The following is a 20,601-nucleotide window of genomic DNA, read 5'->3' on the forward strand; positions in this document are numbered from 1 at the left end:
AGTTTCGTCCGAGAAGCTTTGTGTCCACATTCTGCCAGTCTCTGCAGTACTTTGATCGAGTCGCGCTGACAATCTTCAATGGTGTCTGAACAAATCAATATATCGTCTACATACCGGATTAGGACGCCGCTCAAATCCAGCTCCTGTAGATCCTGACTCACCACACGATCAAACCACGCGGGGCTGCTTGTCAGTCCCTGGGGCATTCTGGCGTAGCTGTATTGTCGACCTCTAAAGGTAAATGAAACAGATATCGTGACTCTTCTGCCAGAGGGATACTGAAAATGCTGAACAAAGATCCACTACTGTAAAAAACTTAGCTTTAGTAGGGATGGCTTCAACAGTGTGTGAGGATTTGCAAAGTCTGCAGCGACATCTTCAAGAATGGCATTGATTGCCCTTAGATCATGGACCAGTCGGTACTTTGATTTATCTGCTTTTAGAACTGCAAGAATTGGGGTGTTACAAGGACTAGAAATCTCAATCAGCACTCCTACTTTTAAAAACCCATCAATTAGGATTCCAATCCCTTCTTCATCTGTGGGATTAAGTTTATATTGTGGCCGCCAAGGTAAGACTGCACCTGGTTTTAATTTGACAGTAACATCCGTCTCATGTCTGGACCACAGTTGGTCCGGAACCTGTGTTAAAATATCAGTTTCCAGATCACTGTTAAATCCAAGGGGGTTGGTTTTGCATGTCATCATTATGTTTTTTTCTGGTAGTACCACCATCTGAGGTGTTGCTTGTAATGACAGATCACACCTAATCCTTAACATTGATCCATCATCTGAAAAAGAGATTAATGGGTTGTCTGTACTTTTCCATGTTAAATGCTCTGCAGTTCTTACCATCGGACCGAGGTCCCTGGACTGGTATCCTGGGTTTACCAACAGTGTAATGTGTGGTAAGGATTGAGTAACACAGTACCATTTATCAATAAAAGTGTTCCGGTTTACCTTTAATGCTGCGCCTTGGCCTCCAATCAGGATATATGGAGCCTGTATTTTAACCATCACTCCATCCGTCTCCTTTTCCCACTTATCCTTAAATGTTGAGCTGGCTGATGGATCAAAGAACATTGTACAGTGAGGAGGTAATGTTGGTGGAGAACCTTCCGGGGCCCAGGCCTTTATGCATGTCTTCCATTTTTCCAACTCCGAACCCAGAAGCCCCTCTATGTTCCCCAGCCAATAAACATTTGCTGGTTCTGCTTGGGCATTCATTTGTAGGTTTAATCCACAACTTTCCACATATATTCCCAAAGGGGAACATAAAATTTTGAGGCCCAATTTACAAAGTGCATCTCTTCCTAACAGATTGACAGGAGTTTGGTCCGAAACCAAAATGGGTATTTTTATTTCATCATTTCCTACTTTTATTTTAACGGGAGCAGTAATAGGAACCAATTGACTTTTTCCCGAGAATCCTACTGTCTTCACAGAGTTGTTTGACATGGGAAGGTTCTTGGCAAGGGATCCCTGTATGCATGAATGGGTCGCCCCCGTGTCAATCATCATTTGGACCTGTCGATCCTCAATTTGTACATTTATCATGGGGTCGGTGCGTGTATGCATAATCAATGGGTACGAACCTTTACCCGCAGGATCCTCGGGACCCCCCTAAAACTGAGAGGGTCTTGGTCGTGTGCCACCCAGGGCTCCACCTCCACCTCTTCTAGGGACGCCTCCGTTTCTTCCAGGACCACCTGCTGGGAGGGGCATAAGCCGTGGGCAAGCCTTTGCAAAATGTCCAAACATTCCACAATACCAGCAGCGGAGGGATCCCTGCCACGCCCCAGACGAGGGAGTACCAAGCCTTGGGTATGAAGGGCGGAACATCAGGAAGAAATTTAGAAATATTAGCTTTCACAGGATAGTATCTATGAACAATTTTATACAGTACTTCTTTGATTTTGTTGACAATCACATACTGATATGGCAACAGAAAAATTGAAGTCCAAAGTCCATTCTCCAGTACTGTCCATCTGACTTTACATGTGGGAGTTGATACAGGATCAAACAAGTTTCTAATGAAGATGTTATTACATTTCTTATCAGTAAGAGAGATTCCATCAATCATAGGAGGGCCAACCGGTACAGTAACAAAGAGATCAGAGTGAATACTATGTGCTAAGGAGGCGATGTTAGGAGGGATCGATCTAAGCACCATATTAAATTCCTCTTCGGGTGTTTCAAACCCATATTTATCTGTGAAGGTTCTATATGATACAAATTCTCCTGATGTGTTCATAAGTTTGTTCACCGTATTAATACCTTTTAAGAACCAGCTTTTTAGAAAAAATGTTTTGTTTTTGTGTGTGATAAATTCATTATTCCATAAAATGCAGTTGTGGGGGGAAAAGTTATGTTTGAAGATCATGTTCCAATGTAATAAGGCCTGTTTGTGAAAGTTAGCTAATTTCATAGGTAGTCTTCCTATTGAAAAAGGGCATATCATTAAAAAGTTCAGACCACCTACAGAGTTGAAGAGATAGTTTGGGATTATATTCCACATGCTATTTGGACATTTAAGAACTCTTTTAATCCAGTTAATTTTAATTGTTTGATTGAAAGAGAGGTGAAATTAATTGCATTTAGTCCCCCCTCGGCTAGTGAGTTAGATAAAATCATTCTTTTCACCTTGTTTGGTTTATTTTTCCAGAGAAATTTAAAAATAATTTTATCAAGTTGGGAGCAGGTGGAAGTAGGAATACCTAACGATGCGAATATATAAGCTGCTCTCGACATACCTTCAGCTTTGCTTAATAAAATTCTACCATGGATAGTTAGATCCCTCGTCGCCCATGAATTGAACTTACGTTTAATGGCTTCGATCAAAGGAGATATATTTAGGTTGAGTGTGTCTTTTGGATTCTTAGATATTTTTATGCCTAGGTAAGTTATAACATTTTTAATTGGGATATTTTGAATTTCTGATTCTACGTTATTCCCTAAAGAGAGAATTTCACATTTCTTTAGATTCAACTTTAACCCAGATGTTTTGGAAAATCGCGATATGGTGGCTAAAGCTTGGGGTATTTGTTCTTTATTTTGTAAAAATAAGGTTGTATCATCTGCTAACTGGGAAATTTTAATATCTTTTTCAAATATTTCAAATTGAATTCCTTTGAGAGGTGTTTGTAAAATTAAATAATTAAGTATTTGGGCTGCTAGTAGGAAAACATAAGGTGAAGCTGGGCATCCTTGACGTACTCCCCTTTCTACATTAAATCTTCTGGATGTTCCGTGTATTAGTCTTATAGAACTGTTGTTGTTTTTGTAAAGAGTTTTAATTGCCCTTATAAAAAAATCTCCAAAGTTCAAGAACGCTAAAGTGTCAAAGATGAATTTATGACTAATGGTGTCAAACGCTTTTTGGAAATCTAGAAAAAGAATAATAGGTTTTCCAGGAAGGAGGTGTCTGTAGTCAACTAAATCTAAGACTAATCTAATGTTATTAGAGATGTGACGTCCTGGCATGAAACCGCATTGAGCTTCATGAATAATGAAATCCAATCCATTTTTTAGCCGTTTAGCCAGTACCGAAGCAAGAATTTTATAATCATTGTTTAGTAAAGTAATGCCTCTCCAGTTGTCAATATATAATGCATCTTTATTGGGCTTTGGAATTAGGGTTATTAGACCCTGTTTCATTGAATCTGGTAGTTCCTCGTTATTCAAGGCTTCATGGTATACTGCTAGTAAGAATGTTGAAATGTCCTCCACAAATGTTTGATAAAATTCAGCGGTGAGACCATCATTCCCAGGCGATTTGTTGGGTTTGAGGTTTTTTATACCCCATTGTATTTCTTCAATGGATAATTGATCATCGCATTCGCTTTTTGTTGAAGTGTCCGCTTTTCTAACTTCTTTGAGGGTGTTAAGAATATCAGATGAGTCAGTACACGACTCTTCCTTGTAAAGGTTAGCATAAAACGTAGAAACATAGTTGGATATAATATTATAATCATCTGTTATGGAGTCATTAATATTTAATTTTGAAAGCAAACACTTTTCTATGTTCCTTTTTTCAATGCCAAAAAAATATCTACTATTCTTTTCACCTTCTTCAGTCCATCTCAGTCTGGATCGTATAAAGGCTCCTTTGGCTTTCTCTTTATAGATGTCATCTAGTTCTAACTGAAACTCATCTAATAATGTAGATTGTTCATTGTTTTTTAGGTTCAGGACAATATTGGAAATGTTTTGAATTAAGTAGTCAATTCTTTCTCTTTTCTTTCTTGCTTGTTCTTTTCCATACTTAATGGCATATTTTCTAATTTCATATTTACATAATTCCCATTCCTTTCCATATTCATTTTTAAGGATTGCATGTTTCTTATGTTGTTTCAGAAGATTTTTAATGTTAACAATAAAGCTCCAATGATTTAATAGTTTATTGTTAAATTTCCAATAGTTAAAGTTTTTCCTTTGATGTTGCAATAAATTCAATTTAAGGAAGACTGTTTTATGGTCAGTCATAATCGTAGGGTATATTTTAACTTCTGCAGTTTGTTTTTCTAAATCATTTGAGACTAGCCAAAAGTCGATGCGAGAGCAGCGCGAAAGGTTTTTATTGTTCCATGTAAATTGATTAATCATAGGATTACGGAGTCTCCATATATCAATTAGATTTAATCCAGTACAAAAGTGAGTAAGAATGTTTCCATCAGCTTCAGCTTTAGGGGGGAATCGATCTCGTTCCTGGGACCAAACCATGTTAAAGTCTCCACCCAGAACGATTTTAGCAGTTGGGTATCTGGAAATTAGTGTATCAATAGTATTTCTTATCTCATTTAATAATTGGCTATTTGCCATGTCTGAGTTATGTCCATAAATATTTCCCAGCAAAAAAAATTGAGCGTGTATTTCCACTATCAAAATTATCCAATGACCATTAACATCAAAATTTTTTTCCACAATTTTTCCTTTGAAATTGTCTTTTAAAGTGGCCACTCCAGCTGATCTGTTAGTCCCATGCGATAACCATATTTCTTTTCCCCATTGTTTTTTCCAGAATTCTTCGTCATCTAATGAAGAGTGGCTTTCTTGCAAAAATACAAAATCTGAATTTGCCTCCCTACAAAATAAAAAAAGGCTTTTCTTTTTATAATGTTGCGCAGACCTCTGGTGTTAACTGAAATCAATGTTAAGTCCACCGTGGAACTTTAACAGATGATTATATAGGGTGTCAACTAAATAAGAGACTCCTAAACTGTGACTTTGCCTTATATCAGGATAGAACAATATATATCATAATATAGAACATTTGGAACATTTCACCCTGTTATTGTCCTTTGCATAACAAGCCATTTAGTATGAAGACTGGCAAACAAATATTAAGTGAGCTCTAATTTTTAGAGTTTAGCTTAGCCTTCCGGGATGTGCCGAATCTCTTTTCCATCTATGTAGCCCCTGATTCCCACAAAAAAGGCTTTACTCCCATTTTTTCGTGCATTATCAATAATAGGCCATAGCAGCGCCCGTTTTTCTTTATCTTCTTTTGTTAAGTCCTCACCAAAACGAAGTTTCTTCTCCCGCAGGTAAGTATTATTTTTTCGCCGTTTTCCACACCTCATCTCTCACCGAGCGGAGGGCGAAGAGGATGATGATTCCACGGAACTTGCCATCCGTCCGCTTCCCAAGCCGATGCGCGATGTCGATGCCTTCGTTGGCTCTGGATCCCAACTCCTGGGACATTTTGGAAAGGATGTCTGCAACTCTTTGCTTGAGGTTTTCGTTCTCTTGTTCCTGAAGCCCATAAAGACGGAGGCTCCATCTTCTTCTGTACCGTTCTGCATCAGTTATGCGCTCTTGGAGGGATGTTATCTCCATCTGTTGTTTGCCGCATAATTTCTTCATGGCGGCATTTTCAGTTTTGATCTCGACGATTTCCTCATGCGCAAATTCAAGGGAAGTTTTGAGTTCTTTTATATCTGCCGAGTTGCTGCTTATCAGCTTTGCTAACTCATCAGCTCTATCATTCACTGTTTTCAGAATGGTCATTTGCAGATCATACAGCGATGGTTCAGTTTGTCCGCTGTTGATTTTCTTGGGCGCCGGACTGTTTGTCGGAGTGTCTGGGAGAGGGATGAGTCCTGTCTCATTTTCCGGAGCACGACCTTGATAATTGTGATCCTCCAGAGGCTTGGATGTCGATTTCTGCTCTTTTGGTGTTGTATCTTTTCTTTTAAGATCAAGCTTTCTTTGTGGAGGACTCATATTTATTTTTGGGGAGGTAAGCTAGCTCAAAGGTTCAGAGCACTCCTTTTGTAGCTTGTTCAATCAATGTAATGTTCAATAGGTGAAGTTAACAAAGTATTCCAGTTCTTTCGGGACGTTAAGTGTGGCTTACTGTTATTTTTAGGCTCATTAAGGTAGATAAACAAGGTTGGAGTCCGTTTTATTCAGGAGACCTCCTATTGAGCTGCCGTCTTCGCCGCCATCTTGGCTCTTCCCCCATTGACTGAGCCCCCTGAAGCTGTTTATTACCAGGAACTACATGGACCAGTCGTACCATGTCCTGTGGGGGATGATGGGGACAAAGATGCCGTTCTGCTTCGACTATGAAGTGAAAATCAAATCAAATCTGATTTGATTTGATAATTTCTATGTCTACTTGTTCTGTATTCGTGCGACCAGTAAGATGTTTTTTTTATGTCAACTGCTGCACAAAAAATGTAAACATTGTAATTTCTGAATTTATTTATATTTATATTTATCACTAATACAGTGAAATGAGAGGAAATGTGAATGTTTGCTAAGCAAGGTGATTTCAGTGTGCACCCTTAAATTTTCTGCTTGCGCTCCTAAAAATTTAAGTTAGGGGCTGCTGTGCTCCTCGTAAAGAAAGTTAGTCTGGAACCCTAAATTCAGTAGTTGAGATATTTTAGTCCCAGACAACAGTGCAAGAACAATATAGCCACTCTTAAAAATAAAGCAACTAAGTGACTTGTTATTGCAGTCGATTTGTTAAATAGAAAATTCTGATGCAGCTTGACTTTCTCCAGGAAGCCCCTACAGAAATATTCAATGATTTAGAGCTGATTAAAAGGAGGAGATCAAAGTTCAGACCAAACTCAGAGACAGTATTGCGTAACCAGTTTTTTAATCCGTCTCCTGTCAGGTTCAGGAACATCCAGCTGATAAGTCATTCTAGTACCTTGAGCGATTTTTCAGGGATACAATGGACACATCAGATATCTATCAAAGGATCATTAATCCCAGACAGCCAAGGCAATGTTGGCACGCTGATGTCGAAATATTGTGACATCCTTTTGTCTGTTTCCTGTAAATTCTCTAAAAGGAGAAGAGCTCAAGGAGACTGAACAGTTTAAAGCCCTGAATGAAGAATGCGTCTGCTGTGATGGACTGCCAGCTTTGCTCTTTAGTTTGACTCGATGAGATTTTCCAGAGTCGTGGTTGATGTAAAAGAATGAAACCTGTACCGCTCCTCAAATCAGGTGTACCAGCTGAAGGAAATACGATTATATTAAAGGCTAACGGGGAGCAGTGAGGCTAACTTGGACTGATGGTCATGGTCCGAAGCTTTTGGAAGCAGTCAGAAGCATTTAGAGGCCTCAGTGGATGACAGAAACTGAATAATTGAAGAGGCTGGAAGGAAACAGAATTTGAAGGGCTACAGAGAGTTGCTGCTGAAGAGGGAATTCTTCGGGTCTGTCCGGTGTCTTAGAAAACTGACTTGTGACCTAGTCCACTAGGCTTCGTAGTGGGTTCATCCTTTGACTACTCATCATCAATCATGGCACGTTGTTTGTAATTAACAAATGCTGGAACTCAGATTAACTATTGTAGCTGATTAGCTGTGTACAAAGCTACCAAGGTTTGATTAATCCTTTATGGTTTTCTGAATGCTATGATTAAACATCATCTTACAAATTATTATTATCACCAATTTGACTTGACTGATTTTTTCAGATTCAATGCTATTGGACGGCTAATCGTTGAATCAATGTATTAATTGACTGAGATCAGTGGATTGTTATACAACAGCTGAGTACCATGAATTCAGCTCAAACTGAATTCATGGTACTGAAAAAGTGAGAGAGAAGGCTGAACTGGAATATTTTTTTTCCAGAATAATGTTAATTATTAATTTCCTTAAAATGAGTAAATATTTAGAGATATCAGAAACTTTAGATTGATCCATATCAGTGTTATTTTATGGAGGTTTAAACTGCTTTTACTAATTATTCCCCCAAAAGAGTATTTTGAAATATGGAACAAAATGAACATCAGCGTTTGTTATAATCATCCTCCACAAATAACCACTTGTCTGTTCTGTGAATGCAAACTATGAGCTTGTAATGAAACTTTGTTTTGTTCATGTAGGTGATTTTTTTTAAAGATAGCTCTGATAAATGAAATATGTTAGTCCTAGAGTAGAGTCTGATGATAAAATGTAAAATTTGTTTTAATTTAAAAACATAAACTAGAATAAAACCATATAAATCCACTGTAGATGTATCATAGATGAGATGAGAACTTGGTGTACATACACACTGGAATGAGGTCAGTAACCAACAGGAAAATGTGGAGTGAAACTAAAGTTAAAGACCTTTTTTTTTTATTTAAGATTTCCATTACAGACATATCTAATGGCATTATTAAAATCTGGAATCATCATAAATTTAATTAGTTCTGCTTGTGATTTCCCTGCTGTTAAATGTCATTAGGTTGAATACTGGTTCTGGTCTAGTATCAGTCCTGGTTCTGCTGGATCTCGTGCTGCGTAGAATCCTGTTGCACAGGCTGGAAAACTGGATTGGACTTTCTGGAGCGGTCCTTAACTGGTTCAGATCCCATTTAGAAGCCACTATGAATCCAAGTGAGTGGCCATGACTTGTGGAGTCCCCCAGAGGTCCGTCCTTGGACCTCTTCTCTTCAACTTCCACATGCTTTCTTTGGGTCAAATATTACAGAATTTTTAAAACAGTTATGCAGACAATACTTTATGTGTCTCTGTCATCAGACGACTGCAGCCCAATAGATTTAAGGCCCATTTATGCTCAATTACGCACATAATTTGGTCCGTTTTCAGGGAGCTTGGCTATCTACTGCTAGACGCAGAAGACGAAGCAATACCACCTGAAACAGTGGGGGCAGTGTTGAGCAGAATAGCTGACATGCGAACAGCGAAAGAAATAAACCAGAGGGTGTATACCAGGGGTAGCCAACGTCGGTCCTCGAGGGCACCAATCCCGCAGGTTTTCCAGATTTCCCTGCTCCAGCACACCTGACTCAAATTAAATGGATCCAACAGCCTATAAGGATCTCCACAATGACTCGTTAGTTTAAGTCAGGTGTGTTGGAGCACGGAAATCTGGAAAACCTGCCGGATTGGTGCCCTCGAGGACCAACGTTGGCTACCCCTGGTATATACCGTCACTAAACAGTGTCTGAAACTTGGCTCAAGAGAGTCAACTCTGAACTACAATGAAGTTGCACCTCATCAGACTTTTATGTCATAGAAGTAAGACAGACGTCACAATTCTGCTCCAAAGGAGCCAAGATGCTGCAAGATCAAATGTAAACTATTCTCCTTTTCTCTTGATCATGTGTTTTTTAGCTCCAATTAAATAAAAACGTCAATACTGAGACACGCTGACACTTGGCTTCCATATTTATTTCCATAAACATGGTCCTTTGTGCATGCAGGTCATTTCAGGGTCATATACTGTTCACACTGGATTCTGATGGTGGTGCCATTTCAACTGTAATATGAACAACTGAAGAAAACAGATCTCAGCAAAAATTGAGATGTTAATACATATGCAGCGTGAGCATAGCTTAAAGGTGAGTTCACACCAGAAAAGTTTGGAGGACTCGATTCAATTAGTTGAGGAGTTCCAAAAAATGTTGCACCTTCCTGGTTCAGTTTGCTTTCACACTGCACTTTACCATCTGGAATTTGTGATGTTGTGATCACAATTATTAATGCAAATTCAGCCAAACCTTGCAAAGTCCGCGCGTCCTGTAATTTTGTCCAATCACAGCAACTCTAATGCAACTTTGATAAAGTCAGTGCTTCTCCATGTTACCTTAAATAAATACATCATCAGCTTTTCTTCTGTTTTTCTGATTATTGCTGTCGTGTTTAGGAGAAATGTGTCACATCTGCCATTTAAAATCATGACACAACATGCATGACACTTCCCCAGCGTAATTTTTTCTATCTCAAAGCACCACCAGATATTGTCCAAACTTACCACTGACCAAAAAGAAGGAAGAAATCGATTGGCCAGGACCGCAAACAGCTCTTTCACCACAAGTAAACAATGGAGCAAGTGACCCTAGACCCCAGTTTTCAAGGAGACCAGAGTTCATTTCTTTGGTCCACAACAGAGTGCAAATCACACTCACACTCTGCACACACTGCACACTGCTCCAAACAAGGCATACTACCTGTGGAAGCAGACCAGGGTTTGCTTAAAGTGGACCTTCACAGTTTCACCACCTCCACTAAACCAGATATCTGTTTGCTTGTGTTGATGAACCATCACCTCTGAGAGAAATTAGTGGAAAAAAGGCCCAAAGTCTTGGAAAATTCCATATCATCTCCACCTTTGCAAACAAAACCATTTTAGGAAAGGTGACGCAGTCCTTGTCAGCCTGTCCATTCTGTCTGTGACCACAGTTTTCTCTCACCTGTTGCAGGTTCATTGCCGTATTGATACCTCTGAACTACAACAGGAAGCATGTGGACCTTCGTCAGGCAGTGTTGCTATCGGCAACCTGGATCCTAGCCATGGCTGTGGCCTCACCCATCATGTTTGGCATCAATGACGTGCCGGGCCGTGACCCCAGCGAGTGTAAACTGGAGAATAATGACTATGTCCTCTACTCCTCCGTGTGCTCCTTCTTCATCCCTTGTCCCATCATGCTGCTGCTGTACTGCGGCATGTTCCGCGGACTGCACCGCTGGGAGGAGGCACGGAAAGCTAAGCTGAAGAGTAGCATTCAGGCCTGTCGCAAGCTGCAGGAGGCCGCCGCCTCACTGCCTCCTCTTGCATCGCTTCCACCTCCGCTGCCGCCAATCATAGAGCGGGAACTAACAGATACACCAGAGGAGCCATCCACGTTCCCATCCACAGACCGGCCGCACCAGTCAGACTGCAAGGACGGCCTTGTGCCAACAGTGAGCTTTGCAGAGATAAAGTTCAACCCCAACCCTCACAGAAGAAAGAGGGCCAAGATCAACAGCCGAGAGAGGAAGGCTATGAAGGTGCTTCCTGTAGTTGTGGGTGAGTTCACTTCCCGTACAGCACTATCAAGGAGATTTTAAAGTCTTTCTGTCATAAAACAAAGAAAGTAATAGTGGCAGTGCCTAACTTTAAAACTGGAGTGCCTTGAACCTCTTCTCTCTACTGTTGGCACCAAGGTTTCAGATCTTTTTTGGATTGGTTTGTCCTGGTTTTCAATAAAGTAGACCTAGAAAGACAAGGATAAAGTACAGTCTGGATTCTCTAAAAGGCTTCTTATGTAAAATCTTTTTACAGAATAAATAAAGAGACGCACTGTACTAAAGTTTCTTTTAGCCTCCATTTTATAATCCTGTGGAAAGCCACTGATATTACCCGGTGAAGTGGTCAGTGGTTTATAAGATCCCCAGGATTTAGAGGGTCCACATTCCTGCAGCTCGTACAGCTTTGATGTGCCACCAATGAAGAGTTAACAGGATGGCGTGAGAAAACTTTGAAGATTTTGTTAAGAGCCTTGCATCAGTGCAACCTAAAGGAATTCCAGTGATTTCTTACTCAGACAAGTGAACATAGAATTATAAAAATAAAGACATGATGACAAAAATAGCATGTACGACGATTTCCATCTCAGAACGAGACCCAATAGGACTCTAAATGATAAAAACAAGAGCAAACTGGTGATTTAACATGAACTTTAAAAGTCAATACTGAGTCAAGAGTTACGTCGAGGTTCCTTTAGCAAATGAGACAAGCGGGCTGAGTTTCTATTCTCTTAAGCAAAAATCTATCTGGGGCAAACAAGGATTTTAGTGTTCTCATCAGCTGGTTAAAGAAAACTGTCAGCCATCCAACAGAATCTAAACACCTCAGCAAGATTTGTGCTTTAAAACATCTTGGGGTTAAAAGAAAATATGTAACTGAATATCATCATGGAAGTGATAAGAAGCATCGTTAAATTCCCACAATGAAGCGTTCTGGGCCCTGACACAATATGACTGTTATCCAAAGAAACATGGAAAGAAATGATCTTTAAAAACCAGACTAACAACTGTAGTAATCAAAGTTTTCTCAGGAGCTTCTCTGCCAGCTCCCCCTAACAACTAGCAAATTAAGGGTGTAATAATGCATCAGTCTACACTGTTACATTAATTCAATGATCAACGAGATTATAGTGTTTAGTTATTCAGGATTTGATATGAACAGGAGTGATTTTGTTAAACAAGTTCCACACCTGATCTGTTAAAACTTGGTCTGGGGAATGATGAGAACAGATGGTGCTAAACTGCATCAAATAAAGCCTTTTGGCCTGAAGTGTCTGTACGTAAACCTCTCTAATTTTGTTCTGCTTCATTTAATCAGTTTACCTTTGTAGAGATAATGTTCGCATATTGTACTATAATCTGATCTGGTTTAGAGCTTCAGCTGCATCAGTGCAAAGAGAAATTCATATTAATCCTCACAGTGATGAGGGTTTTCTTTTTTTATTATTGCAAGCCTAAAACGTGTGCTATGTGCTATGTTACTTCACCAGTAACACATATAATACTATATAATAATAATAATGATAATACTTTTACCCATAATACATTACAAAACTGTTCCCTTTACTATGACACCAAAAGTACTTAAATATACCTTGTGGTTGCAGAGAATAATTATGGGTGAGTCTGCAAGCAGAGGCCTAAAAATACACACAGGCTTTTATGCTGCTGAAGTTGCAGCAGTTTTGATTTACAGAGACCCTTAGAAGCAGGTAATATTTTGCCAGACACCACTACTTTGCTCAACATCCACAGAAAACTAAGTACAGTAAGTCACCAGATATTTATATGAACAGTGATGTAACTGAGCTCCTCACCACCACCTCTGATGCCTGTTCCAAGGCACTTGCACATCAGTCAGAATGGGTCAGCCTATTAATAGCTGTGCACCCTCTTCTCTTTCGCACACAGCAGCTAATCCTTGCAGCTCCTTAATCCGAAATCCAATTATTAACTAGGGCTTGGTCAGACTGGCATTTAAGTGTGCAGGTAATACTCATGAATTAGTTTCAATAGCTTATCTAAGAGTTCAGAGGGAAGCCTGGAGGCAGGACTGAACTTTAGGTGGAAAATTACAAATGAAATTGTGTTCTACAACATATGAGACAAGAAAACAGCTTAAAGCTGTTGTAAGTCCTCTAGACTTAGATTTCAGGAGTTTTGTTTCGTGGTACTGTCATGTGTGAGCAGCGGTGAGGACCATGCAGAAGCTGAACTGTGATGAACAAAGCTGGTTTATTTACCAAAACTCAGGGACAGAGAGCTACACATCACAGGGATGAACCACAGGGATCTGACCAGGCAAACTGAAAACCATGGGGTATTTGTAGACAGAGGGAGTCATTCGGAGCAGGTGAAGTAACAGGAACAGAAAACTGAGCACATGAGGGAAAACTGAACTAAACATGACAAAAACCAAGATCCTAAACCATGATCACAACAAGCGGAACACAACACCAAAACTATAAACCAAGATCAAGGCATAACAAACCACAACAGACAAAAACCAAACACAAGAATCAGGAACCAGCACGTGAACCCTGACAGGTACATTTGGAAGATTACAACATGGCTTCCCGTCTGTTGTCAGGCACAGATCAGACGAGCTAGACTGCTCGATGATCTCAAAGGCAAATGAGGTTGGCCAAGGGGAATCAGGGCCTTATTAGCTCATTGTACTCGATGGAAAGTAACAAGCATCTAAATTAACCTACATTTGTATGTGAAATGATGTAGTCAAGACAACAAATAACAAAAATTAAATATCAAATCTAAGAACTTATACAGTCAATGACCCTTTGAAGTCAGATACCTTGAGGGGCTGTTGGCTGTTGAGCTTTAAAACGTGGACCGTAGCTCTTCTAATCTGAGATCAGGTGATTGACTTGACAAGTCCAACACCCTGAAGAGCTTTTTGATACCTTGTACATATCCACTGGGCTTTCATCAGCCACTGTATCAGGTACTCCGGGTCAGTTCAGCAACTCAATGCATTTAATCATGTAGACAGGGTCAAGAAATGGTCTGAGTATATCAAAAACTGTTGATTTACTGGGATTTTCACCCACAACCATCTCTAAGGTTTACAGATGATCTGAAAAAAGGAAATATCCAGTGAGCAGCAGTTGTTGTGTGGTTGATGTCAGAGGTCAGAGGAGAAAGGACAGACTGGTTGGAGATGATAGAAAGACAACAGGAAGTCCAATCAGCACTGGTTCCAGCTAAGGTCTGCAGAACATCATCTCTGAACATGTCCAGCAGATGGGCTCCAGCAGCAGAAGACACACCGGGTGCCTCCTGCCAGCTAAGAACAGGAAACTGAGGCTACAATTCACACACACTCACCAACACTGGACAATAGAAGATGGAACCTATTTTCTTAGACCTCAAAATAGATACAGTAAAGCCAAATTTGGATTTTTAAAATAGCAAATAACTTTGTTTCTGGGCACCTGATGATAAAAATGATAAATATGCTTACAAACTGTTAGAATCTTCATGAATAAGGAGAAAAAGGTGGTTTTAAGTGGATTCAGTTCTCCGCTGTGAAAAGGCTTCTGTACCGAGATAATACCTAGTTTGGATTTGTAACATGGCATGAGAAATAACCTTTTATTGTTTATACGTTAAAAAAATAACCACGTTATTCCATAGATGAATCTGATCGTGTTAACATGTTTATTTTGACAGCCCCAGTTTTCACATTGGAACTGGGTGTCCTGTAGTGTCTGTAGGGCTTTTATCTACTCTCAAAATATTTCAGTATTTTTTATTGTTACTGCTCTCTCAGCTTTAATTGCTTTATTAATGTTGCGCTTTTATCAGCTTTGAACAAATTTGACTTCGAAATGATGAATGAAATGACCCACGTGTCATTTATGAGCAAACCTTGGTACAAGCACCACCCTGTCTGACAGGTGGAGGAAGTCCTTTGGCTCAGCAGCCACTGCTTTCTCAGCCAGTACCAAGAATGTACCGGACAGAGTGATCAATCAGTTCCTCCCATCAGCCAATAAAGTGTTAGAATTTATCAGTTCTTACTTCAGGTTTTGGCCCAATTTAAAGCTATGGTCCTATAATTTGTAAAGATTCAACCAATTGGTGCCCTGAGGTATGAAAAAGGAAAACAGAGGAACCTCTTTTCTGCTTTCTGTAGAGTGTGCTGGTGGGTGGGCGAGTCAGGGCCATGCACACTAACTAGGTACTAGTTACTAACACTTACCAGTTGGTTTTAATGGTGTCCAGCTGGCAGCTCCTCCCACATACGCTGTACATGAACAGTAAAGGAGGGTTTTGTTATGGATTGCATGGACAGCCACCCACGCTGGGGTTATGGGGATTTGTCCAGGGTGCAATATAAAGTCTAAGCACCACCTCAGATAAGGAAGTCTTCCTGCCCTGCCCCCTCTTTCCTGTCCTCTCCACTCCAGCTGGTCCAAGCAGATGGCCGTCCTTCTTGGTTCTGGTTCTGCTGAGGTTTTCCCTCCTGTTACAAGGTTTTTCTCTGCTGCTGGTTTCCTTTTTATCTTCCATGGTTTATATTTTTCATTAATTGGTTTGAATTAAAACTTATTTTAACTGAACTGGACTGTGCCTGTACGGGTGACTGGAGATGGCTTTGTTGTGAATTGATGCATTACAAATAAAGCTGAATTGAATTGAATTGAATTGAATTGAATTGAATTGAATTGAATTGAATTGAATTGAATTGAATTGAACTGAATTGAATTGAATTGAACTAAATTGAATTGAACTGAAGTTGGTTTTGTAATAAGGGTGTGACAATGAAATTAAATATTGATGTTTTTTATTCATTTCTAATTTAATTCCATTCAATTATCCAATAGCATCAATCCAAACAGAAAATATGGATCAGTCATTTCCACCATGTTTTTCTGTGGTTTGGTTTGAATGGAAGTGACTGTGTTTAGTCAGCGTATCATCTCATACTGATCTCTGACTCCTGAACCTAAGCGAATCACATCATGGGAGAATGTGTGTTTCTGGTAAACACTCAGCTGGGATTTAGAGCTCTTGTTGCGTAGCTGAAGCTGGAAATGTTTTGCTTCTGGTCTTCATTCTTGGGGAAACACACCCCGAAGTTACAGTTCCTTTTTTGAGTTGCATAGAAATAAAACTACATCCATCTGAAACCCTCGATAGAAGCTTTTAATGTCCCTTTTTCTAATTCTTTTTGCTTGCAGGTGCCTTTCTCTTCTGCTGGACTCCTTTCTTTGTCCTTCACATAATGCGAGCTCGGTGTGAAGGCTGCCACATCCCGCCGGCCCTGATGAGCGTGGTGACGTGGCTCGGTTACGTCAACAGTGCTCTCAACCCTGTCATCTACACCATCTTCAACACTGAATTCAGGAACTTTTTCAAAAAGTTTCTGCATCGCTGCTGCTCCTAGGACACCCAGAGACATTGATGATTTTTAAAACACACGACAGCTGCAAATTTGACTATTGATGTACTGTCTTTAGCCTGTTTGTGTTGCCACGGTTTTTCTTCCTCTGTGAGGTTTTTATTTTTTTACATTCAAAGACAACAACGTTTATTTGAGCTTCGGTTTTCCTGTGAAGCAGCTTCAGTCTGAGGACCAGACGGCTCAGCGGATCCACAGCAGTTTCACGTGCAGTCACTTTTATATGTTGAGATTCAACTTTTCTGAATTAAAATTTTCTTTTAAAAAATGCAGATTGTAAGATCCTTTTAGTTGGTTTGAGAAATCAAAATTAAATTTCGATCACTGGCAGCTGGCTGGATCTTTTCCAGGAAGCTTTTCATGTCCACTACAGCAACTACGGGCTAGAGCAGATATTTTACCCCTGCAAAGGGCCATAAAACATAGAATACATTACAGCAAGGTGCAAGCCCAAACCCACCAGCTGTAAATTAAACATATTGACAAAGTATCTCATACTTACGGGATGTAAAGTCATAATATTGAGATTGATCCTTTAATGGGTACTCACTGAAATACTCACTTACTGGTGTATAAAGTGGTCAGTACTCAAAGTTTTTTCAGGTTTTTATGCTGAAGACGGACCTCAGTGAAGCTCAGTGTAGCCTGATCTTTAATGATTGGTGTGGTTTTATGATTTCATGGATTAGCATGCAGAGACATTTTGTATGTCCAGTACAGTGTTCTTCGTCCATTAAAGGGCAAAGATGCACGTTATAATTATGCTATATAAAGTCACGAGATAATTACATAAAAAGGTTTTAAAAAAGTTCCCCATCTAAATGATGTGAACAGAAACCTGGAGTTCCTGATATAAAATTATACTTAAATGCTGTCATCATTGTCAGTCCTGGTTCTGTTTTGAAGGCATCAACAAAGGTACTAGCCTGGCGTCCTGAACAAGAGGGTCCAAGCGCTGCTAAAAGCAGCTTAATTCAACTTCATTCATTCAGCTTGTCTTCCCTTCTTTCCCCAGAAGTTCCAACAGCATATATACCAGACCAGAAGGAGATGCCAAGAAGAGAGTCCTAAACCCTGTTTCCATAAATGCGTAGGGGTTGGTACACACTTTTTTGGCCTTTCCTTAACCCTAGCAAAAACTAGAAAGAGTGCCAGAATATCCATGTCACAAAGCTCAGATCATCTCCACCTGCTTTCTAGAACATGACGAGGAGTTCACTGGACTCCAACAGCCTCCACAGCCACCAGATCTCAGTCCAGTAGAGCAGCTTTGGGATGTGGTGGAACGGGAGATTCTCATCATGGATGCAGCCGACAAACCTGCAGCAACTGTGTGATGCTGTCATGTTTATATGGAGAAAACCTCTGAAGAAGGTTTCCACCACCTGGTTAAATGGAAAATGAAGGCAGTTCAGAAGGAAAAGGAGGTCAACCCGGTTATAGCTAACCTATAACAAAGGCTGGTTGTGCCTTCAAGCCCACCGATGGCAGCAAATGTGTGGCTCCAAAACATCTCCAGCTCAGTGGGCCAGTTAGTAGCTACAGATGGGTTTTGGGGGTGGAGATAAGGTGACTTGTTCCATGTGGTTCAACTTGGTTTATTGATTGTTTAGTATTTGTAGATTTGTTTTTTTTTTTTTAAAAGACGCTTTATTCGTACAGATAACCATTATATTGCATTAAAACTAAAAAAGTTTTTTTTTTTGCATACAAATCCCATTTTGACATATAAAGCTGTAACTTTTCAGCTGTTACAACCCCAGCTCAGTCAGGGGGGTAGAAACATTTTAACCAGGATAAGCTGGTTAAGACCATCTAGCCAATCAGAGGGAACCACACAGCCAGACCATGCAGCCAATCACCTGCACCTGCAGCAGAGTCGTGACCTCAGCAAAGTCATTCAGAGGACATTTCAGCTTGATGATGGAAAGAAAGTTGGAGATGACAAACAGATGTGGAGTTTAAGGGTTCCCCAGCTGTTTTTAATCAAGGAAGACAGCAGGGATCACAGAGGTGGACAGATTGTGATATCTAGTTAGATATGCTGAGCAGGAATATTGCTTTGTTGAATTTTTTTACCTGGACACTTCAAGTGAACTGGCTCTAAGTGTAGGAAACGTCTGATCCCAAGGGAGTCCTCTTCATTGTCAGCAAGCGGCAGCAGACACCTGAGCGCCAGTGGGACTGAGACAGCAGATTCAAATGTCATAATGTCTGAAATTATTCATCAGAAGCCGGTTGAGGAGAGTGCTGTGAGATGCACAAAACACAAGTCTAGCTTGATAGGATTGCGAATCAGTGGGACCAGAGGCACACTGGTTCACTCCAGTTCCACCTTAAACCTCCAGGCCTTTAGGAAGGATCCTTACAAGATGTAATGATAAAAGAGTGGAGACATGGCCTTTAGTATTTATTAGTATTTATTATAGACATTAATGATTAAAACAATAATTATAACCCCAATAGAATCACCATAAAATGGGTTCTACTTGTGCGGGCCCTGGGTGATCTGCTGGAAACTGCACCCCTAAAAAGACTTCCCCAGCTTCCTGGATCGATAAATCCCCTACATGAAAACCCAGAGGCAGCACAGGAACCAAACCACTGGGTTGATTTGTCAGCTTAATAAAATAACTGCAAAAACCGAACCACAGGGGCAGGCAGAATCTTTGAAAACAGAAGATGAAAATGACAGAAAACAGTAGCAGGATAAGCTGGAAAGGAAAAAAAATACTATTAGCTGCTAATAAATGAAACCACCAAAACCCCCAAATTTAAACCCAGTGTAAGAAAAAAAAGAAAGGAATCTCTTGCCGGTTTGGGACAGGCAACTATTTCCTCCTCCACCTGATCTCTCCCAGACACTGCAACTGACGACGTGGCCACAAGCCGGCCCATGATGCAACCTGTTAAAACCCTCCACTTCAAACCCGTGAAGTATTGCCGTGTTTCCTAACAGTTAAAAACAAACCTACCTCAGCAGGGATAATCACACAGTGCTGTCCCCCCCCCATTATAACCACCTGCACCTACCTGCTCAGCTGCTACCAATGGGGCTTATTTCTTATATAAGGAAATATAGCTGCCCCTGTGCAGCCAGGCCCGCTACATCAGGAATAGCATCTGGAATCTGAAAAATCTGAGATAAATGTAGTATTTTTGTGGTATAAATGTGATCAAAGAGATAAAACTGAAACTTTCTTATACATTCTTTAACTACTACATAGTTAAGAGCCGCCAATGGGATAATTACTGCAGGGATGATGATGTTTCAGCTTCCAAAAGTTATTCAACCCAAACCGATGATGTGTGATACCACTCATTTTCTTTCCGATCCGATACCAAGTAAAACACAAGCCAGTTTCCACTGTATTCTAGTTCATCATAAACTACATTTTAACCTCACATTAGTAAAACATTAATATTCTAACATGAAAATCAATTCCAGAACATAAAAAGCTGGTATCGATAGTATTGATATTTTGGTATCGATCCACACATTGCTATTGAACGCCTTCTCATTTCTTAAACAACCACGTGGGAAGACACGTCCTCAGGTCATGGAAAATATGTTAATCTGTTTCAGAAAAGTCAAATTTAAGTCATCAAGGAAAGAAAACAGAGACAGAGATGCTGAAACTACTAAAACGGAGTTAAGACAGTTCTTAACTTATCATTTGGATGTTACATTAAGTGGAGTAAAACTAGATATCTTCTATTGTCCAGTGTTAATGAGTGTGTGTGAATTGTAGCCTCAGTTTCCTGTTCTTAGCTGGCAGGAGGCACCCGGTGTGTCTTCTGCTGCTGGAGCCCATCTGCTGGACATGTTGTGTGTTCAGAGATGATGTTCTGCAGACCTCAGTTGGAACCAGAGCTCACTGGACTTCCTGTTGTCTTTCTATCATCTCCAA

General features: G+C 40.1%; 1 protein-coding gene across 1 annotated transcript in view; it reads left to right on the forward strand.

Moving 5' to 3' along the window:
• Positions 1 to 16,949, forward strand: part of LOC121646873 (D(4) dopamine receptor-like) — a 32,630-nt gene extending 15,681 nt beyond the window's left edge. The window contains 2 exon segments of the mRNA XM_041995949.1: positions 10,680 to 11,266; positions 16,470 to 16,949. Of these exon segments, the coding sequence (XP_041851883.1) occupies positions 10,680 to 11,266; positions 16,470 to 16,675 (793 nt within the window). The 3' untranslated portion in view covers positions 16,676 to 16,949.
• The last annotated feature ends 3,652 nt before the right edge of the window (positions 16,950 to 20,601 follow it).

The sequence above is a fragment of the Melanotaenia boesemani genome, chromosome 10, assembly GCF_017639745.1.
Source record: "Melanotaenia boesemani isolate fMelBoe1 chromosome 10, fMelBoe1.pri, whole genome shotgun sequence".
Taxonomy (NCBI): Eukaryota; Metazoa; Chordata; class Actinopteri; order Atheriniformes; family Melanotaeniidae; genus Melanotaenia; species Melanotaenia boesemani.